Source organism: Pagrus major, chromosome 17 (genome assembly GCF_040436345.1).
Source record: "Pagrus major chromosome 17, Pma_NU_1.0".
Lineage (NCBI taxonomy): Eukaryota > Metazoa > Chordata > Actinopteri > Spariformes > Sparidae > Pagrus > Pagrus major.
Window position 1 is genome coordinate 29,921,873 of NC_133231.1, and position 24,018 is coordinate 29,945,890.

The 24,018-nt window shown below is 42.6% G+C and overlaps 1 protein-coding gene across 1 annotated transcript in view; it reads left to right on the forward strand.

Moving 5' to 3' along the window:
* Positions 1–20,777, forward strand: part of bbs9 (Bardet-Biedl syndrome 9) — a 165,215-nt gene extending 144,438 nt beyond the window's left edge. Inside the window, exon 22 of the mRNA XM_073485538.1 lies at positions 20,224–20,777. Within this exon, the coding sequence (XP_073341639.1) occupies positions 20,224–20,579 (356 nt within the window). The 3' untranslated portion in view covers positions 20,580–20,777. The remainder of the gene's footprint in view (positions 1–20,223) is intronic.
* Positions 20,778–24,018: the final 3,241 nt, after the last annotated feature.

Genomic DNA, 24,018 nt, shown 5'->3' on the forward strand with positions numbered 1-24,018 from the left:
AATACATTATACAGCGTATCAAGATCATGATATATTTTTGGAGCCGTTTTTATTTATTTTTTTAGAGTAAGCGATGTTCATCAGTCTTTGGACAGTGATATGTTTTCTGTTGTTTTGGCTGTGTACATTTGATTTGAAATGAAACTGTGACTCTGAGGTTAAAGTGCTGCAGCCAAAACGTCCCAAAGCGTCAGTATTTGACAAATTGGGAATGAGACTCAAACACAACTCTCTCGTTTGATGGTGTTCACATCCATATTTAATGATCAGGGATGGACAGTGAAGGCCTTTTATTCACATTTCCCAGCTACAGTTTGCAGGAAAGTTGTTCTACACATACAGACACGACAACCAAAAACTATTTTTGGCCAAATAGGCACTGTCCTTCACAAGACCTCAGTCCATCTGATTGTGTGTTTCACTGCTGGAGACAAGACTGATAACAAAAAGGCTCCTGAAACAACCAACAAGTGAAGCTGACTGTAGTGCAGGTCTGGTGGAGCAGCACCACAGATGTTACCAAGTGTCTGCTGACGTCTGAAGGTCAGAGACTTAACAGTCCCCCTAAAAGTTGGGGGAATATGTAATAAAAGAAAAGGCTTTGATTCTCACACCATGAACCCACTGAGTGTGTGAGAAAGCTAAAATTGAAGCTAAAGCTTTAAAGTCAGATCGTTTGTTGTGTTACTTCAAATCCAATGTGTTGGATCACAGAACCGTAATAACAAAACGTCTCTGTCCAAACACTTAGCACTGTTGTGCGTTTACTGAACATTAATCTTCAGTTGACTTTCATGTTCAGTGTGAACGCAGCCACGCTGAGTGGCAGCCCAATTCAAGCTGACAGTCGGTGTTTGTTAAGATATTTTTCCCACAATTCCACACACGCTTCCTGTTTCCTGTTTAGCCCCTAGCCTTATCGCAAACTGTAAATTTAGGCCTGTGAGGCTGTGTGCATGTAGGTCTGTTCCTCACATGATTAGATTAGCCAAGGTAGGCTACGATAAATTAGTCCAGTCCAAACAGGGCAAACAATGGAGCTGTCTGTGTGATCTGTTGTCAGCTTTGTTTCTATACAGCTATGAGTGTGTTGTGCAGTTAAGTTAGTGTGCGTCTGTGACTGTATTTTCGGCTGTGTGTGTATGTATGTGAAGCGTCGTTAAATGATAGGATGCGCCACTCTCTGATGATGATGATGATGATGATGATGATGATGATGATGATGATGATGATGAGTATCTTCAGCCATAAAGAGGACCGGCTCGCTGCCAGACACTTCCCTCTACAATTAGACTACACCGACCACAACAAACACACACACACAGTCAGAGTCTACCCACCATGGATGCAACATCACATAACAAGCTGAAAGCAGCATAAGTGTTTTTTCTTACAGTCTGTATTCTTTCAAGCTTGCATAGATGCAGATGTGACATTTTCGGTTTTTGTGGGACTTGTTTGACTGAAGCTGAATGTCAGAGTTGTATCGTTTGTCTGCTGCTGCAGTGATTTTAAAAGTTCGAACAACTTGGTTAACATAAAGGATAAGGTTGTTGTTATTCTGTCTTTCTTTGTCAACAAGTCTCAAACCGACTAAAACCAGCCACATTATGTGTTAGTCTGTCTCTCAACACACGTTCCTCATGATTAATCTCCTTTACATTTAAAGATCCAATTTGTAAGAGTTGATTTTTGAGTCTCATTCCAAACAGCCGGCCGCTGTAGTTTTTAGCAATGTATTTTTAATAGTCGTGGACAACAACCAAGCTCAATGGCTTGACTTTGATACACACACATAACTTGCAAGCAGGACACAACTCAAGAGTCCTGTTGACAATTACAAAAATATAGAAAATTGGCAGCCCTGTCCTTTAAGATGATTTTTTGCAGGTTAGAAATTTTGAGTGAGATTCGTCCACAAATGGTTTTTAACTTGAACAAATTCTTATATAAACAGAATCTGTTTCCTGGATGTTAGCTAACGTTCGCTTAACCATTAATAATGTCAACCGTGCAATAAAGTGTTGTTTCTGTCGTTGTGTTTGGAATGTTTTGTGTTGACAGTGAATTAATGAACATGACTATATAAATTGCTGACGGTCCAATTTCACTGCATCAACAGTTGCATAACTGTGAGTGTGAATTTTCCGGGTGTGTGTTTGCACTTGGATTTACAGACGCATACTTGGGTAGTCGTGTATTTCTCTGCAGGTGTATGCATGCGCAGGTTCGACTGTGTGTGAGCTTTCTACGTCAACGTTCATCTGTTTGGTTTGAACACCGTGTGTGTGTGTGTGTGTGTGTGTGTGTGTGTGTGTGTGTGTGTGTGTGTGTGTGTGTGTGTGTGTGTGTGTGTGTGTGTGTGTGTGTGTGTGTGTGTGTGTGTGTGTGTGATAGAGAGAGAGAGAGAGTGTGTGTGTGTGTTTGTGGAATGCAGACTGCCACCAGAGCCTAGATTTACTGGCGGAAGCACACTGCCAAGAACAGGAGTGGTCAGATTAATCACTTGTGTGTGTGTGTGTGTGTGTGTGTGTGTGTGTGTGTGTGTGTGTGTGTGTGTATGTGTGTACACAGTTGTAGCCATGCTACACTCATCACTCTGCCGTTCATTCATGAATGTTTTACAGTCAACCTATATGAGACGACAACGTGATTTGCGGATAACGGAGCTGATTTCAGCACGAGATATTTTATTCTACCTGCACGTTGGGTCGAATTTACTGCTTCACTTCGTCCTTTAGTATCCAAAGTAAAGGTAAAAGTGTGTGTGTGTGTGTGTGTGTGCTGATGAGCCATATATTTAGCTGGATCACTTAAACACACACAAACACACTCTGATTCCACCCACAGTCACACCTGTGGTAACAGGAAATTTGCTAGATTTGCCAAAGATGTGGAGATTGTAAACTCTCTGTTTGACCTCTCTCTCTCTCTCCCTCTCTCCCTCTCTCCCTCTCTCTCTCTTCCTCCCTCGCTCTTTCTTTTCTGCAGTATGTTTAGTTGCTCTTGGGTGGGAGAGGTTGAACAATGTAATTCAAACGTTGTGCAAAGTTTTTTGTGAATTGCTGACTTTCCATGCATGAATAAATGACAATATTACACATCTAATGGAGGAGCAGTTGCTGCACTCAAGATGAAATTTTGTGTTTATTCCTGTTTGCACATTTATTCTTTGTTTTTGGGTGAAATTTCAGGACAAAACAACAAACTGTAGATCTAGAATGTACTTATACTAGTTACTCTGTGTGTCCCCTGGTAGTTTATATTGTGTTACAACTTATCTACATTGTTATTCTGGACTTACAGCATTTCTTAAATATGCATTGAGCTCTCTTTTGACCAGATACAGGTACCACTTCTCTGTGTGTAGTCTCAAAATGTGTTTCCACAGCTTCTCCTTTTCACTTTCCTCCCCCAAAAAATTTTATGTTCAGTTTTTTTATGTCAAAATAGAAAAAGTGTATAAAAAGTAGTTGGATTGAAACGTACCTAATTTCACGCTGTGTGGACAGAAGTGAGATTCATCCGGTCCAAAGTTCAAGCTGGACTCTCTCCATCCTGTGATTGGAGTCTGACCACACTGACCACACTTTGTCCTCTGGTCATTTTAAATCATCTCACATCCGTATCCTGTCGCTGCCTCGTTTGTCTGCATAGTTTGAAAACACACAATAAAACCCGTCTATTCTTAACTCCATCTCTCCTTTACATGATAACGACGAGGTCTTGTGAATATATCTGTGACCTCTGACCTTCTTCTTCTCTCACGGTGGTGATGTTGGTGCAACTGGGAGTCAATTAATAAAAAAAAGTGATTTGTGTTTTTGTGATCAGTGCTTTTCTTGTGTCCCTGCTTGTGTTTACAGTCTGGCTCAGGCTTACAGCGGTGGCCATGTTGTCGACTGCTCTGAGCTGTGATTACAGGACTGCAGCAACAATTTACGTACAGCTGAGAGTTTACTGGTGTGGGCGAGCGAGCCTGATAGTGGGAGGGCAGAGAGAGAGAGAGGACAGAGGGAGGAGGAGGAAGCTGAAAATGAAGCGTGAAAGTAAAGAGGGAGTTAAGTTGCTGTTTGATTATACAGTGCAGGATGTTTACTACCTCGGTGCATGCGTACGTGCGTGTCTGCGTCTCCATGGCAACAGGAACGCCATCACAGTCTAGACCTTCTAATTTGACAAGAACGAGGACTCGTCGGATTTAAAACGTGACCTTCTGACTCTTCCTCTTTTCATTTTGTCGAGTTATTTCCTCGTTGATGACGGAAAGAAGGAGAGTGAGAAATTGATTCGCCTCACCGACTTTCATTAATGAGTCACGTTGACGAGGGGATTTATTCCTTCCAGGTTGCGCGTGTGCGTGCGTGTTAAAGCCAACATGTCATTAAAATAACTGAGTAATTCCCAAAGTATATTAGGCATCACTTGAAGGCTGTTTGTGGAATTAATTTGGTGTGTTTGTGAAAGAGCTCCATGTGTTTCCAGGCACGACTTCTTTTCCGCCAGTTAATTCAGCGGAATAAAGTGTGTTTGCGGTGTGTTTGTCTACGTGTGTGTATGTGTGTGTGCGGTTAACCGATGATAGGTAAATCTGTCAGACATAAACCTGGCAACCTTAATACCACCCACAGATGCACACAAACACACCGTGAGGGATCACTGAACACTTTGCACAAACATTATGCGGTTTACACTGTCAGGCTGTCATTTGCAGGGAACATTTGTTATGTTTTATTAGGCTCCTCAGACGTGAAAATATGAGATTAAAAAGGAAAACAATGGGGAAACACAGATATCTATCACGTGTGTCATATTTTGAGGCTGAGCTCATTTGCAAAGTTTCTCCTCCAGAACTAATTTATTATTTTTTCTGATGTCTGTGAAGAACACCTGCGCTGAAAATACAAACAGTGGGTGAGTTTGGAAACAAATTACTGACAAATGATCTCCCAAAGTTTCCAGGAAAGAGCTGTTTGTTTTGCTGTTAATAATATGGAAATTGAATGTGGGGTGTTAACTCTTTAAACTTCCCGTTAATTCTAGCATGAGAGTCTTTAAGTCAGTTCACAAGAGGTCAAATGAAGTGCAAAGGTGTGAAATGTTCCCTCAATAAATCAAGAGAATAATAAGAGTTTCCAATAATAAATGACCACTGATTGAATATTTCCATGGGTTGTAATCAGGCATGGGACTATATGAAAATTTAATGTCAAGATTTTCCTTTCCAATAAAAATTGCAATACACAATATTATCCCGATAATCATATAAAATCTAAATTTGCACGAAAACGTACTGGATTCACTTTAACCTTACATTTTGTCAGGAGACTAATTTAATGTGAGTGTTTTTATCACAATCTGGGATCAAATCTTTAGTTGTCTCATCCCAAATTGAAAAAAGAAGAGGCGATTAAAGGATGATGAGAAGACAACACATAAGACGAGTTACAAACAGATAAAAAGATAAACAACAGTGAGAAGAACAAAAGAATTGAGAGACTTAAAGAAAAAATTGACTTCAAATTAAGAAGTGATTTACAGGAAGTTACTGACTTGTTACTGCCTGTGTCGGAGTTAAGATTGCTTCAACAGTCCAAAAGTTAAAATAGATTTACTTTCCAACGATATAAGATAAAGACAGCAGCAGATCTTCACATTTGAGAAGCTGGAACCCTCAAAAAGTAACTGATTTTCAACATGGTGGTCGTCGTGGCTCGACAGTGTGCTCGTGTCAAAGGACAGCTTTTTTGTTTCAGACATGGATGGTGGTGGAGGAGAATGGAGGATGTATGGACTCCCACCTCCAGAAGTATAAAGTCTCTTTTGTTTTTACCGAGGGGGGGTTCAGAAATATTCCTTCATGGTTTCCTCTCCGACCGCTCGCTTTTTTCTTTTCCGTCGGAGATGTGGTGAGGTGAAATGTATCTTTGGCAGAGGTGGTGAAGAGGAGGAGGAGGAGGAGGAGAAGGAATGATGGCTGACCACAGCTAACTCACACACAAACACAGAGCCAGGGCTGTTACAGAGTCTGGAAGGAAGCTGAACAGGTGTCAGGGCGAGGGTGGGGAGGAAGGGAAGGAAGGAAGTGAAGAAAGAAAGGCTAGAGACAAGAGGCTGACGAGAAGACACACCAACGAGGGAATACTGGAAGAGACGGGAAGGAGGTGAGGAGGATGGAAGTGAAGGACTGAAAGAAGGAATAAAGACCAGAATCGTTGCTTGTTTGCAGAATATTGTTGTTGTTAGCATCATAATAACCGACACACTCCTTTCAAGGCTTTAGAAATGCTCGCAAAGTGGGCTAAGCAATAATAATAGTGTTAGTAGTATTCACTGGATAGAGTCGCCAACCTAGATCTTTGTGAATGAATGATACACCGCACCAATCGCTCTAAAAACAATGATTAGCTTCTTGTTAGCATGGAAAATGCTAGTTCCAGTTAAGTGACAGGATGCAACATTATTTGTTCAAGGTATCGACTGATTATCTCATAAAAAATTTCCAGATTCAACAAAAAACTGACCATGGTGGAACCTGAACTTCAGAGATCCTTGAGCTCTTTTGTTAAATGAAAAATAAATGTTTTCTCCAAAAACATTTTTATAATCCTCAAAACAAGGTATTGTTTTTGTATCTGCACCAAAACTCATATATTAAGTATTGTATCAACACTGGTATCAACAATGTTCAGCAAACATCTGTTTAATTGACAACAAATATGTCATCTCTCGTTCTATTACGAGCCGTTCTGGAGCATTTTTCGATCGAATCACATGATATTTATCAGCAGATGTTGAAATTTACATTCTTCTATGAGCACTTTAAGGACTTTTTGTCCTTTTCGGCTTAAAAACCTGAGACTCAAAGTTCATTCTTGACCTCGAACACGACGGCAGCATCTCCACGTGCTGATGAAGATCGTGTGACATGATGGAAAGCTCCAGAACAGCTTCTAAATTGACCTTGTGGTGAGATTATTTTGTCAGCTGCTGTTTCCAAAGTCACATATCAAGGTGTTCTCACTGAAAATACGACCACACAAGTTGGCAGCGTGTTCGACTCTCACAGTTTACCTACTAGATCTGTGAGTGTGTGTGTGTGTGCGTGTGTGTGTGAGAGGGTCCTGTAGTGTTTAATTTGTAGATACTTGAGTGGTTTTGTGTACATGTTGTAAAGTACACGTGTGCGCACACTGTGGTGTCCCTCAGCTTCTCAGGGGTCTTGCTGCTTGGTTTTGGAGGTCAGGGAGGGGGTGTGTGTGTGTGTGCAGGGTTTCCCCCAGCAGGGTGCTCTGTCTGTGGCTTGCCAGCCTGGGTGTTGCCCCTTCCTCCCTCCGCTCTGCCTGAGTGACAAGGAAAACACCCAGCTCCCCGAAAAATATGAAAAGGTCTTAAAATATCGGCAAATATTTTTTTAATTGCCTTCACGTACAGCCAAGGTCACAGCCCGGCTGGTTCTGCTCCTTTCATTCACTTTTTACATGTTGGGAGTTTCACTGATGCTGTCGTCCAGGAGAGAGTTAGAGGGGGAACGATAGGATGAGCTGCAAGATCGACTCCAGTCAGGGTTCGATTTTACAAACAGGAGGGTTAAATTACAGAGAACAGAGAAAGTGATTATATTTTTTCTGCGTCACAGACCAGGAAAATCAACAGCAGGAGATAAAAATCAGCTGCCACTCTGTTACTCACACAAGCTGTGAGATGCTTTGCATGTTATAATAAGAAATATGATATTTACTGTCAGTCAGTTTGGCAATAAATGTTTTTGCAAACCACAGATATTTTGCAGATTTACGTTTCATTAGGTTTGATTTTCAATTTTATGTCTCGACAACGCTGGGCTCAGAAAAACGACTTGGCGAGGGTTAGTAACAGATCATGTTTGCTTACCTGCTTTTGTTACCAGAAACAAAGAAAGCATCTGTTTACATGAGCATTGTTCACCAGCTCTGATCTCAGGCAGAACATGTGAGATTTTATCTCTACTCCCATAATTGGCAGCATAACTTGAGTATCAAAAGAACAACAAATGATTTGGTTCTGAATGCCAGTTCAACCCTCTGACATCTAACACCTTTCCTCCAAGATGAAGAGAAAAGAAAACTCCTTGTGTCCAAAATCAGGCCTGAACATATCCATGGACTGAAACATGCTTATCAACCCAGGCCAGACTGAAAAGCAAAAGTCCAGAGGGAGCTGTGAGGCAGAGGGCAGGCCCACTGGACTTGTACTCACCTACAGCAGTCACTCGTTGTGGCTCAAAAGGAAAAGGGCCCCACCTGGGCCGAGAGCTGACCACCAAGAGAGGCTCGCAGTTGGCTAGGACACACACCCAGGTGTGGTCAACCTGCCTCAGCGGAGGGTAAACTGCAAATGAAAGGCCGAAAACCCCAAAGATGTCAAGGTACACAGCTGACGACTGGTCACAGATAGAATCCGCGGGTGGTCGGTCAACTTTCAGCCCAACATCAGGACAAACCCATGTCAAGTGCTAACCTACAGGGAACGTAAGACCCAGTCTTACTAAACAATATTATCCCTCAATGTCAGCTTTTGTCTGACTGTGCAAGTGGATAAAAGTCTTGAAGATGCTGCATATTCCAATAAGGATTCAAGTTTCATGGAACATATCACTTAGCAACATGTTTAATCTCTTTAGGAAAGGACTGCAAGGCCTGAGGGAGATGTAGTCTTCATTTAGAGACACATGGGTGCTGATAAAGATACAGTTGAACCTCATATAAGGAGTACAAAGGTTAAAACTCACAATAGACAATGGAGTGAATAAATAAGTACATATGCTCCACTGTGGTTACTGCATGAACCATTCATTCAGTAAGATGAGCGAGCGAGCAGCTTGTGCACTGTACACCGTCCTGCTCGAGGGCACGTCAGCAGAAAGAATGACTGACTGTTAACACACACATCAGCTATTTAAAAACTCAAACCTGTGAGCTCCTGGATACAGAACGGACCGTTTCTCCGACCACATCATATTTTTTCTGGGCAGCGAGGGAGCTCATGTTTCATCCTCCCTCTGTGTTCACAGTGTGAACACGTGTGTGTGTGTGTGTGTGTACGTGTATGTGTGTATGTGTGAGAGTGATGCTAGCAGACCATTTGTGGCTGAACCAGACTGAAAATCCAGCCGTCTTCACACACACAGGTTATATTTTTAACAAAAGCATACTGGGCATATTTGGAGGGTGTGTGATGCAGAGGGATTTCTGTAAAACCAGGCAAAATAATCTTTGTCGAGCTGCTTCGTGTGTGTGTGTGTGTGTGTGTGTGTGTGTGTGTGTGTGTGTGTGTGTGTGTGTGTGTGTGTGTGTGTGTGTGTGTGTGTGTGTGTGTAGCTCACCCAGTGTTGTAAACGTCCTCTCTGATGTGGCCGGCTGTATTTAGGCAGAGTGCAGAGAGCGCCGAGGAAGTTGACGGAGGCGTGTACGTGTGTATTTGTGCATGTTTGTGTCAGTGTGTGTGTGTTTGTATGAGTGTGTGTGTGTGTGTGTGTGTGTGTGAGAGAGAGAGAGAGAGAGAGAGAGATGGAGAGATTTTATGTCACCACCAGACCTGGAACCCTTCATGTCCTTTTGTATCAGGCCAAAATGTTGGTTCTTCGGAGCGGCCACTGTATATTTTTCTGTACATTATCCGTGTGTGTGTGTGTGTGTGTGTGTGTGTGTGTGTGTGTGTGTGTGTGTGTGTGTGTGTGTGTTGGTTAGTAGCAGGGCGTAGCTGAGCAGGGAGAAAATATCTTGGCCGACCGCGGGAATTAACCCACCCACTATACCACACCCAGAGAGAGAGAGAGCGAGCAGTGGTCCCAGTCAGCCTCTCTCTCTCTCTCTCCCTCTCTCTTTATATCTTCTTGCTTTTCTCTCTTTTTTATTGTCTTAGTTTAAATGTGAGAATTACCATCTTTCTCTCTGTATCTTACTTAATTCATACTGTATCTGCATGAATCTCTGGTTTTGTCCTCGCCCCCTTTCCATTATCCACATTTGCCTTCACCTCCCCTCGTCTTCTCCTCTCTAGTTTCACGCTCAGATACCAGATTTCAATTTGAATACCTGGATTCATTCATCTCCAAAGCTAACACATCAACACAACACATTAAATTCTCTGTTTCTGACAAAGCGCGTCCTATAAAAAACACGTTTTGATGTTGCTTTTGCTCGTGGAAATGACAAATGTCGCCGTGAGTAATGGCGGTGAGACTTAAAACAAACACATTTCTTTAGAAGAACATTTCCTTCCGACCATATCTGAAGGAAAAATGTTTGTTGATGTTCTGAATGCTCAGACTGGATGGCGAGAGAAAAGCCATCAGAGAGAGGCAACATGTGATAATCAATCAAAAGGGGACAGCACACAAAACAGTCTCTCCTGAAAAGTGTAGACGGTGTTTGCACATACAAAAAGTAGTCATAAGAGAGTTTAACTTTTCATATACAAATATCTGCATAAAGTAGGCGTGCATGTAGCGTTGGGAGGAGGTTTTGCAGATATTTTTACCTGAATTTCAGACATTCAGGGTCGATGTCTGCCCATCAGTGGCTTCGTTGGAAAGCTTTAATTGCACTTGTTGTACAGCACCGCAACAGCTTGTCATCAACTCGAGTTAGGCTGTCTTTACTTTGTCTTTGCTGCTGTCTGTCCTGTCTTTTAATGTAATGCTAGCTAGCTAGGCTAAGTGAGGCTAATTTGCGAGTCTTTACTGACATTACACAGTACAATAAATACACACAACATCGAGTAGACAGCGCCACATCGTAAAAATACAGAATGACAATGAGTTGTTGTGCTACATGAACCTTGTAGCAGTTATATTAAAATCTACATCATCACTGACTTCAGCACATGTAACTTCTGCAACGATGAGTATCGTTGCATAGAGTGTTATCTCAGTGTGTCAGATGCATTAATCACCACTTCACATCTCATTTCAGGTTGTAGCTACAGATAATAAACGTTGACTAGACGGCCGCTGTAAACTACAAAGTGTTTCATCCCTCTCAGACAACAACATGTGGTTACAGATGATTAACCGAGTCTTTTCATCTGGTTATTTATAATTGTACTAAACTTAAGGGTCAGTAAAGCTTTTGGTTCTGGATCCAGAGTTTGTAAAATGGTCTCCAAACCTCCAATACCTCCTTTCTTCTTCTCCTCTCTGTAAGAGAAACGTCTCCACGGTCGGTGAAGATATTCCCCATCATCACTGTGAGACTGCAATAATAACCAGTGTGTGTTAGTGTGTACGTGCCTCAGTGCCCATCTGCACATAAATATCTGTTTTTCCCACAAAGACAGTTTTTGTGTGTGTGTGTGTGTGTGTGTGTGTGTGTGTGTGTGTGTGTGTGTGTGTGTGTGTGTGTGTGTGTGTGCAGTGCTCCATGGGTGGTGTCGCACAAGGCTCAATCATAGCGGAGTGTTCGTGGTCTCCACACACACACACACACACACACAGCGATGGACAGGCCTGTTGTGCTTCAGCAGCACATTCCACACCAAGAATAGTATTAAATACTGGCTGTCCGGCCAGTTTCAATTTCTCCCTCTCTCTCTCTCTCTCTCCTTCTTTCTCGTACGAACACACACGCATACATATGTATATACTCACACACGCAAACACACAATCCCAATACAATTATGTAGCATCATCAGATATCAATCATGTGTAGGTTGTGAACTGTGACAATGATGAAGTGTAAAAGAAAAACCATCTTTGCAAAATATTTTTTTATTCTAGAAGTCTACAAATAGTCTCCTGATGATTCCCTCTATTTTCCAGTCTCTCTGTATGTTTACTGACGGTCAGATAGCTAAGTTATTAGCTCATTAGCTTAGCTCAGTCACTAATGGGACTATAATTGAACACGTTTAAATTAAAGGACGTATTTGTACCATCAACTTCTGTCTCGTAACTGTCTTGTCTCTTTTGTGAGGCAGTTGATACTTTCAGAAGGAGGTTAGTTAAAAGTGGATGGTGACAAACAGACAATAAGCTTCAGTAGCTCATAGCAGACGGCTCGCTCTTGGTCACGATGGGAAATTGTGGGCTGAAGTTGAATAAAATTGGATGCAGTCCATCAGCTGCTGTGATCCCATAGGAATGAGCGTTGTTGGGAGCAGGTTTTAAAATGTTTAAATGACAGAATGAAGCCTCTGACAACAGTATTTATGTGTCACACTGCCTGGAAGTGGATGTGCTCTCACCAAAAACAGAAGTCAAAAGGAAAATCTTCATAAATAAGTGGGCGAGGATAATATATTTTAAATTCATACACATTCATTGCATGATACCATTAAGCTTTTAGTGTGCTGAGATGCACTGTAACATGTGACTTCAGGGGAAGAGTCACTGAAAACCTGTACAAGAGTGTCCCATTAAAAAGTGTAGTCAGTCCGTTATGTAAGAGTGTTTACTGTTTGGTTTTATGAGATGAGTAATGAACTCGAGTCTCTTCTTTGTTATAGATATTTTTAAAATATTATGACATTTAAAAAAACAACAACTTTTGAGCCTTTTTTGTCTGTTGTTTGTGTGTGTGTGTTTGTGTGTATGATTGTGTGTGTGACTGGGAGAGGAACAACACACACACACACACACACTGTCATTTCCCACGCTGTCGACCACACAGCTTTGTTTTTAGACTTCACATAATACTGTTGTGTCCTGTCCGACTGCCTTGTCTGGACCGCATGAACACACACACACATACATGCACACACTCTCACACACACACAGAGGCACGTATGAACTCAAAAGGCATACATACTCACAAATACACACTCAAAGACACACACTACACCACAGATCCAATCAGTCAGTCTTTGGCAGATTCTCCTTCTCTCTCTCACACACACACACACACACACACACACACACACACACACTCTCCAGAGTGGATTCTGCAAACCAGCAGGCTCAGCTGAAGCCCTCCTGCATGCTGATTGGTCAGGATGCGGGCGATCTGTGCGGCCGCCTCTATTTTGACTACGGCTGCCTGCAGATGAATGCAGCGCCGCGATCCGCCGCTAACACAAGAATCCAGGCAGAACGTGTGGGCTTTGAACGCGGCGCAGATAGCGTCGCTCCTCTTATCTAATCGACACGCTGACTTTTGTTGCTGTGGTTTTTGTTTTTGTTCCACGAGGAACAAACAAGTGTTGCCCTCTAAACTCCAGTGGGAGATGAAGAGCTCTGATAGACTGAAGGCTGAGTGTGATGCAGGACGATGTTGGTCCTGAGATGATACTATACTATATGGTGGAGGTTTCGCAGATTAATCGGCGTTGATAGGAGTGTGGTGGCCAGAAATGATCATTTGGTTGCCATGTGCATCTGATTAACCCCTGATAATATCGGCCAATTAATCAGCTATTGGCTTTTTCCTGCTCCAAACTCTCATTATTATATCAGCCTTTAAAAGAGCCGCTTGTTTACATGAAATATGCTGCAATTACTGTGTGTGTAAATACTGTATATCCAGATTGGAGTAACGAGTTGTACCCGTAGACACATCTGCCCATCTGACTTGATTCTCCTACAAGAAAACTCCTTCCTGGCCTCCCTTGTTATGTTAAAGGAAAACCAAAAATTGAAATTCAGTCATTATCTAAAGTCAGGTGAAATTTCGTAGTCCACAAAACATTTCTGGAGCTTCACAGCAGAACATTGTTGCAGCTTTCTCCTAAACAACTGAAGTGGCTAATAAACCCTGAAATAGTACCACACAGCTCATCCAGCGTAATTCATCAGAGTGTCCAGAAGCCCTGATAGCCCAAGTTGATTTGAGAAGACGTTATTTAAACCCCTTTTTTAAGCCAGAATCCTCACTGTAGCTGCTGAGCTTAAAACTGTAGCATGCACCACGTCTGAAGCGGGTGCGTGAGCTTAACCGACCATCAAGGGTGTAAATAAAGTGTTTTCACATCAGTTTGGGATCTCGGTGCTTCCAGAGACTTTATTAGTCTCTATTAATAGGAGAATGCTGCAACAGTGTTTTGCTGTGAACCTCCAGAAATGTCGAATTATCATCTACGAAACTTCACCCGACTCTCCATTGGCCTGCCGGTTACTGAAAGACTTTTTTTTTTATATAAAACTTAATTTCATCAGTATGGCATTTCCGTCAAAGACTACTTGCTTTTGCAAATGAGTCTTATGTAAACAGAAACAAAACAAAAACAGATCAATCAGAGAAAGTTCAGCTCAGCTTCGTTCTGTTTTCCAGCCACACATTGACACTGGGAGCTGCCCCAGTACACCCACAGCCTTCTGCTGGAGCGACCGAGCAGCTTCCCCCAGAGCAGCTGGGTGTTCACAGAGTGTTACTCATTCACTTTTCCCGTCCGCAGATTACCAGGGGATTTGAACGGGCGACCACAAACCCAAAACCTGAGTAAAATATATACACAAAATATGATTCCATGACCGAAGAAAAATTATATATCATACAGTTGAGGTGAGGATTCCACAATGGACTAATAAACCATTTCTGTTCAATTTGAAATGTTCTTAAAATGAATATGGAAACATGGAAACCCGAACTAAAAGCTGGAGGAGACGTACGACCAAATGCCTTAGTCACAAAGAACCAACTAACAAACCACACAAGGGCAATCATGTCATTAGACCCGCCAGCCTCTGCATGAATGGGCTGATTTGCCGAAATTTTTTTTCCCCCTCGCTGAAAAGTTGTTCCTGAAAATGAAACACCTCCTCAGTAATTTGGGGCAACAATATTATAATAGATTTGTTCCCTCGAGGACCGTTCGCTGAAGTCAATGATGTGCAACGTCAGGAACTGCATTACCCACGTTTTTCCTGTCAAACTGATCCCATCCAGACGTGGCTGGAGCAGATTCACATGGGAGGAGAAACGGCTGCCGACTGCAAGTAATCCTGACGAAAACCACCAGACGTTTCCAGGTAGCTCCGGGTCCCGCGTGAAAAGGGTTTAACGTCACTTCACTCCCGGACCGCTCTGAGCGACGTGGCGCAACCGGCCCTCTGCTCTGTTTAGTCTACAGCCTTCCACTTTGTTAGTTTGTTGAAGTAGCAGACTGACAAGATGTGACCTGACCCCTCTGGATTTCCATACAGGAGGGAAGCTGCCATCTTGTCTTACAACGTCAATGTTTATCGACCCCTTGCTACCGCTCCCTCGAGGACCCGGCTCTCACACACTCTTTTATTTCCTGCTGAGTTAAACCTAGGAGGGGATGATAGCTTCCCTGGGAGCTGGAAAGTGGTCTTGACATACAAGTGGAGGGAAAGTTTTCACAAATCTGACGATCGTGTTTTTATAGGAGCGTTCTGCTACTCAGAATCTACATGAGAACGTCCTGTATCGTTCCCACCAGACCTCAAATTCACCCCTGCTTTCCTTTTCATCAACATCTTAGTAAAAGACCGACCACTCCAAGAAACTCAACCTCTGACTACAGAAGCACTGACGTCAGTGAAATCAGAGCTCATTTAACGGATGCACCAATTACCACGAAGGCCGTTCAACCATCACAGAGAGACAGACAGCGCCAGGAGGAGCACGACTCGTCTATAATCAACGTTTGAGGAACAGATCTTACAATGAAAACCGCTCCAACAACACTGTCTGTAAATATTACAGCAAATTAGAAGATGCATGTGAATTCGACTTTACAGGAGCTGTCCATTCAGCACCACTAAACTACAATACAAGCACAAAAAAACAGAAAACAACAATTTCAATATTTTCTCCAGTGAAATATGTTTGAATCGAGGGTTTGAGGATCGACTGTGTCAATGTGACCAACTTGGGATTCAGAGCTACATAAACAAATGTTAATTGTTCTTTATGTTTTACATCTCACTGTCTCACTGTTTCCTTCCTATAGTAAATTAATTACTATGATTATTTTACATTTTTTCAACTATTTACGAGAGCCTAACTGATTAAGTGAGACACAAAACTGTATTTCTTTTTACATTTATTTTATTTTTACAAAAATAGACCTGTAAAAAAACATAAATATCTCCTGGTTTGGAGATTCCTAATCCCAGAAAGACCAGTGTGACGTTACATCATTAAAACATTGGACACGTCATTGAAAAACAAATTGATATTTCAAAAGCTGGACAAAGAAAACTAATGAGAAGTTAACCTGTTCAACGTGGCAGATAACCAGACACTCCACTTCTTCTACCATCTTACACAGTTGATCTTATTTACTAATTTACAAAATAAAGATATAATAATGGCTCAGAGAGAGGCACCAATCCTGTGAGCCCACTGTGTGACAGAGTATGTTCATCATTATGTTGTATTTGTGCTGTGAAAACAAGCCACAGAGGTGTCGACTGCAGACCTTTGACTCCTGACCTGCAGACTGACCTCACCATTAACCAGGATCAGTTTCACAGTGAACTCACACTGACGTTCAGTCCACTTACTCTGAGTTTCCTTCTTTCATGACCTCTTTAATAAGAGAAAAAATACTAAAAATAAATCAGCAGCTATGTGCAGCACTTCTCCCAGTACAACCAGCCCTCTACTGCTTTTATTTTGGGGTTTTCAGAGGTAATAATGATTTTATTTTCATTTTTCTGCATCAAAGGCTCTTGAATCTGCCATTTGCTACTAATATTAAAATTCTTGACAGAAATGTTGACAGAACAATCTCACTTCAGGGTCTATTACTGATGAATAAAACAATAAATAACATATCTATCAAACTATCTATCAATCAGTTCAGACAATCAGGCTGATTTTTTATTTTTTTGATTCAGTTAACAGGCCGATATCAACCTGTGTATATCAATATACATGTAAGAGCTCACAGTCCCTGCTGGGATCAGCTCATGTGAAGCTAAAAATATAAATGAATCAGTCCAAAAGTTGGGAATTAAGTCAGAAGTAGATTTGAATCATTGATCAATCAAGTCAGCAAACAAATACAAAACACATGCATGCATAAGACTGTGTATACACACATACAAACACACACACACACACGCACACACACAGTGTCCTGGTATCTGTTAGCTCAGCTGCTGAGTGTGAAGAGAGTGTGTAGCCGTGACCAGACAGTTAGCGTCCAGTCCGGATTAGACTGTCGCTACGGGATTAACCCACTCTCTCACACCATAATGAAAAACACACACATGAAGACTCAGACGTGTTCATATCTTCAGTTTTACACACAGACACAGTTCAGACGCTCCCTCAGTCAGTTTCTTTCATGTCTGACTGTAAAACTTCTGAGGCCACAGAGCTGCTGCTGCATGTCAGTGTGTAAATTTGCACTTTTTACACGACAACTTTTTACACAATTTGTGGTCACTTGTTGGTGTGTTTGAGCTTGCGAGCGGATTCACTTGTTCTGTATGAGCGGAAACATTTGTTGTGTTTGTGTGCGTGTAGCAGCACTGGTTTTATTCTTGTCTTTACTGAGGTTAAGTGGTTATTTGCAGTTATTTGCCCCTGGTCGGGTGTGTTGGGGGCGGGTCGGAAGACAAAGTGCCTGTGGGCGGGAAAACACAATTGGTTTAATGAGCCGCCTCACTTAGCGTCTATAAAACTGTCTGTTAAACTGTGACACCTAAAATAACTGCACATCTCGAAACATAAATTTCATCAGTTGGTGTATAATCGTCCTCCACGTTGGGTTTTCCACTTTCCATCCTGTGTGAGCAGCCTGAGAAACAAAGGTCATTAAACGAGCTTTGAACCCTGTAGACTGCATACTGTGCTTACTTCAGACCAGAGTAACGAAACAAGCTTTCAATTTTTACCATCGAAATCAAAAGCAGGATTGGCGATTCTACAAACAATTCAAAAATGACACAGCTAGCTTAGCGTTAGCCTGCAGCTGCACTTCCAGATAGTTATCCTGCGTGGATGAAGACGATTAACTGACCAACTTTACTCTGACAGCATCAGAGCGGTTGGCTTTATTGATTTCATTCGTGAAGAGGTTTTAGATTTGATCTGGGATCTTTCTTATTTGAACTTGTCGAACTTTAACCTGCAAGAAAATAACCAGGATAAAGTCAAGTGGTTGTTGTAAAATACCCCTATCTTTTTAAAGTATTTGAAAATGAAAGTGACAGTTAGACACAATAGTCCAACAATGGCCGAACTGTCAGCGCTGAAAAAAATCTTAACATCGAAAATTTTAACCTAAATTCAATCATATCCCGTCTCTCAATTTTTTCTTTTGAAATGTGTTTGATTTGAACTCGGACCGTATGTCATATCCTCACTAAAAACAGTCATATGATTCATCATCGATGCAAAATCAATTCCAGGCGTTTGTTCGGTCACTTGACAAAATGAAACATTCAAAATAAATTGTGTCCGTCTTGATCAGCAGTGACAAACACATCAAACATCGTCATAAAATATAAGTTTCAGCCCTCTTCAGTGAGTTATATACTGTAGGACAGTGTGTGGCACCCGTCTGCCTGCCACACACACACACACACACTCGAGTGTCTGTAGACGATGAGCCGTCTGATTAGAGCTCCTCTCTGGAGTCACACACACACTTTTACTGAGCAGTCTGTGGTCTCCACGTACAGGCAAAGACAGATACATCAACACACATAGACACATGCAGACACTTTTAGAGGCTGAGCTACTGTCTCCACACACACACACACACACACACACACACACACACAGTGAGATACCAGGCTGCAGTCTCCAGTCTCTAAACCCTCTCCGTTCTCATGGAGATAAGAAGTGCGTCTCATTGTTTGGGAGACAACGGTCCCGTTATCATCTTATCAGAGAGCCCGTCCAATCTGGAGGAGGCGGGGCTGCAGAGTGTGTGTGTGTGTGTGTGTGTACATGTGTGTGTTTGACAGGGTGGGGGGGTGTACTTTGGTTAAGTGGGGGTCCTTTGTCATGCAACAGGTGCTGTTGTCACTCAATTTGTCTTGATGCTAAAGACTTGTGAGCGCCGCGGTGTGTTTGCATCAGTGAGAACAAAACACAGCTGACTGTTCAAACGTCGGTTAATCCTCGTTCACCCTCCTCATGAACTGACTCACAATGTGACGACCCATCTGAGGTCGTACTTTGTAAAGACAACATGTGGCTAATTAACACTTTCACCAGGGTGAAGTACGTCCACATGAAGCCGGACAACACAAATGTAAAATAGTAATTTCGTTTCGGTAGTCTCGTCATTGCCAAAATCAACATAAATACAAGTTAATGGCAACGATTGTCTTTTCGATGAACCTCACTGGACATTTTCAGGTTTATTCCCTCACACAATTTTGAAAAATTTACATTGTTGGTTGAGACAAACTACAGCTGAGTGTATGAGGAGGATCAGCCGTCTCAATGCAACCCAATCGCCAGAGACGTGTTGAGACTCAATTTTCAATTTTATGTTGTGACTGTGATTAGGTCTAGGCACAAAAAACACACTCAGAAATGTTGAAACATCATATCTGTCAGCAGCCGTGAGCTGTCACGCCACCGCCATCCCTACCATCTCCAGACATTACGGTCTTCTCCAGAAGTAGAAGGCAGAAGTCCACACATTCGTTCCTCCAGTAGAAGTTCAGATACTTGTGTATAAAAAGACTCTGGTAAAAGTAGAAGTACTGACTCTTTACTCCAGTAAAAGTAATAGAGTACAGGCTCTCAAATGTACTCAGAGTATCAGATTAACAAGTCTCCCTCTGAAGGACATTTGTGGTCAAAGCTAACTGAAGCTCACGTCATATTAATATAATTCAAAGACTGTTAAAGTTAAAGGTAGAATCAGTAGGATTTGTCCCAGCTGTTCCTGAACGCACCACTAAGATAGTTGATTGTTGAGTCTCATTCCCAGGACGTCAAACAGCCACATGTTGGGTTGGTAAAGCGTCCCGAGCAGCAACAAAGTGAGAACATAAGAAACTCTCTGCAGATACGAGACACTAACACGCCTTTTCTCCCCATTCCAGCCTCCCTCTCTGTCTGTTTACGTCTTCTTACGTCTTTGTTTCGTCTCGCTGCGTCTGCCGTGCATGATGTGCTCTGATAGGTCGACATCAGTCTTGTGATGTTGGGAAGGCGGCGTGCGATGACGCCAAATAACAATAATCCATAATTCACCTCAAATGCATCAAACTAAAGTAACGAGCCTGTTTTGAAAATGTGAGGAGGAGAAAGTTTGTGAGTTGTGATCTGTCCATTAATGATCTCTTCTTTCTCTTTTCTCATTCAGACAAGAAGGACGTGTCCAAGGAGCCGTCAGAGACCTCCCTGAAAGAGGAAGGAGGTGCAGAGGAGCCCGTCAAGGAGGCGAAAAAGGAGAAGAAGGAGTCATCTAAAGAGAAGAAGGAGTCGAAGAAGGAATCGAGCAAAGAGCCCAAGGAGGAGGGGAAGAAGGAGTCCAAGAAGGAATCATCCTCCTCCTCCTCCTCCAAGGAGAAGAAGGAGTCATCGAAGGAGAAGAAGGAGAAGGACAAAGACAAGGAAGGGAAGGAGGCCAGCAAGGAGTCAGGGGACAAGAAAGTGCCCAGGAAGTCGTCCGTAAAAGTGAAAGAGAAGAAGAAGGAGCCAGAGGCCGGAGAGGGCTGACGGGAGACGTGCAATAAGCTCATACAGACACACACATAAACAACACACAAGATACATGTCTAAACATCATGCACACACTGTATACACACCATATAAATATACATATATGTATATACAGCATCCATGTAAACATATACAGGCTGCACACATGCATCCACATATGCAGTCTAAATATATATTTACATGTAAATATACTCATTGAAGGCCATATATCTCGGTAGCAAAGCAATTTCCTCCCAGACGCATATTTACATCGCCTAGTATAGTTGGTCCACACACACACACACACACACACACACACTCTGCTGCTGAACCACATCCAGTAGTGTGTGTGTGTGTGTGTGTGTGTGTGTGTGTGTGTGTGTGTGTGTGTGTGTGTGTGTGTGTGTGTGTGTGTGTGTGTGTGCACGCTGGGCAGCCGTGGTGAGGTCTGAGCCCACTGAGAGCGACGAGGAAGGCGAAATCCTCCTCCTCCTCCTCCTCCTCAGACATTTCGCTGACTCTCTCCTTCCTCCTCCTCTTCTTCCCCCGTCTTCTCCGTCTAGCCTCAGCAGCAGTCGAACCCACAGCCCTGCTTCTCCCTAATCCCAGTCAGGCCCCAAACCACCCCCCCGCCCACGCACACTCCTGGATGTGACGTCGGACCCGCCCTCTCGCCCCCTCGCGTGGCACCGGGCCTCGCCGGAGCCTCCCCCGCCTCTCCGCTAAGAATAAATCGCCCGCCAGTGTCCAGCAAGGCCCCGCTGCTTCCGGGTAAATCAAGGCCACATCCTACAGCCGCCGCCACCAGCACCACCACCAGCACCCCCTCTGACCTCTTCCAGTCAGTTTCGTCTTTTAAATCTGTGACAGTCAAGGACGCGCGGCTGCTGATGGACGCATAGTTGGCGCTGCGGGGTCGAACCTGAGACTGTTTTTGTACGGTGGAAACCAACAGGGCGTTTCTGGAAAAAGCAGGGTGGCAATCAGCCGGGAAGACGAGCCTGCAGGGCCAGCTCGACACCCGAGGCTTCTCCTGCTCATCTTTATGAACAGTACGGAGGCGAGGCTAAATGTTACAAACACTACAAGGCACCATGTCGTATACTTAACCAGCTCCAGACTGTACGGTTCGATATGTCACCATAAGATGAGCGTTACTCGTTCCAGAGGAAGGATAGTCTTTCAGCAGCAAATACAAATAAGTGCAGGTTTTAGGATAAATTGAACGAGGGGCTAAATAATGTAAAGTATCAGTTTACTCAGATTACAACAAAGAAACATGTTTTCTTACTTTAGTGGTGTCTAGCCATGCAGATTTTTCATTGAATCATGCACGTTCTGATGAGGTATCGATTATTGAAAACTGTCAAGTACTGAACGTTGGCACCAAATGTCCGGCCAGGTTTCTAGTGACTCTTAAATCAGCTATTTACTGATTTAAATCTAAATCTATAGACTGTATTTACAGTCCTTTAATGGTGGAATGTGTTGAGGTAACGCTTAAAAGTGAAAGTACGAGTTTAGCCTGTATGGGTAAAAGAGGTTTGAGAGACAGATATCACCAAACCTGGAGCTGATCAATGCAAAACTATCTGCATGGTTAGACACCAGTCGAGGGAGGTGAGAATTGGTTGATGAAGCGTCTTTATAGAGAAATCTTGTTGACAGGTTTAAAGGGTTGTGACGCAGACTTACAGCCTAGTTTATATGCAGAATGTGAGAAAAACATCAGTAAATTTAAAAGTGAGCTGGGAGTCTGTGTGGATCCACTTCATTATATAAAGAAACATAAAAGCCATTTGAGGAGTTTTCTTTAAAGATGACGTCCTCGTTTGACAGTTTCACAGACCGGACCCTGTCTCCGATGTTGGAGATGTTTTTTTTCTTTTTCATTGTAGAAATTTTAAGGCTTTGGACAAACACTCACCCAAACACACTCCCACCTCCAGTAATTTAGGGGCTTTGAGCTGAATCTCTGCCAGACGTGAAGCTTAAAGTCTTCAGCCATAGATGCTGTGCCAGCCTAAACGACAATCCCAGCAGCTCTGTTCGAGTCTGCACCATGTCTGTATGTTCAGGCCTTCTGTCCACTGGGAGACTTTTGAAGTTGGCTTTAAAAAGATCTACGCTGGCTTTATTTTATTATTTTTTTAGAGTTTTTAAGTTTTTAAATATTTGGAGATTTAAGCACAGATTATAAAGAAACTTGAAAAAGCATCAGCTCATCCTTGCCAGGGAGGATAGTTAGAAAAGTCTGTGATGTTACAGAGGTTCCCATTGGACACAGGGTACTAACTTTACATGTTACTGTTTCAGAATACCTTCAATGTTTGTAATATAGAGTAGATTTTACACTGTTGTATTAGCTGTTCAGATGTACCAGACTCCTGTTGTGAGTCTGCTTTTATAGACACAGTTCATTCCAGACGGAGACGCCGGAAGAAGATCCCCAACCACGGAGAATGAAATAAACCTTATTTATGAAATATTTAGTAATAAAAGTAATCTACTGTAAGTAATCAATGGTGTCATTTAGTGATTTATTGTCGTTTTGTTTATTGTAATAGTTGTTTGGTTCGCTGGTTTGATGATTATTCAAACAACAACAGGAACGAATTGGCTGATTTTTACCAGAAGACATCAACCATCAGTTTTAGCTCCTTCCACTGCGCTATGTAACTGGTGAGAGGGTAGCATCACAGTGTGTCACCATGTCGCACACAGCTATTAGTGATTTTGGTCAAAGTGGATCATATTTTACATAGAAAATGTTTTCTGGGAGTTTTGGTGTTGACACTGTTATCAGAGGAGCTTTGGACCGCCGGGAGACGGAGGTCCAGAGCCTGAATGAGCACGAGAAGCAGAGCTGGGTCAGCGGTCAGTGCAACCGGGCTCAGCAGCCTCCATCATGACCGAGGTGAAGAGAGCGAAAAGCCCTTTAACGGAGGAAAAGAAAGAGACAAACAGATGGCGGCCGAGTGAAAGGCAAGAGACGAGAGTAAACCTCAATCTAGCTTTTAGTCGTCGGCGACAGCTTCGCTAAATAATAAAAGGCTGCAGACAGACAGAAGGAAGTGATATTAGCTTGCTTATAGTTATATGTCTTGTTGGATGTTTGGCTGTAAACAAAATTGTCAACTCAAGTCAGCCTATTTCAACAGAGGTGAAGCTGGTGGCACGTTACAGGCGTTATTGTCTCAGGTTCAAGTTGCCGAGTTTTGCTTGCATTCGGTATGTAACATTACATTACATCTGACAAATTGTTACAGAAACCTGGGATTTGTATTTACGACGGTTGTGTTGCACTTACAAAAGGCTGGGGGCGCCAAATCACACAAACGTATTCCTACATTATGTTGCTTTCAGGTTCAAAAAAGGCTGTTTTGGTCATGTTTTTGATTGAGACACCAGGCTCAGAGTTTGTGATGAAGAAATCCTCACATTAAGAAGCTGGGAC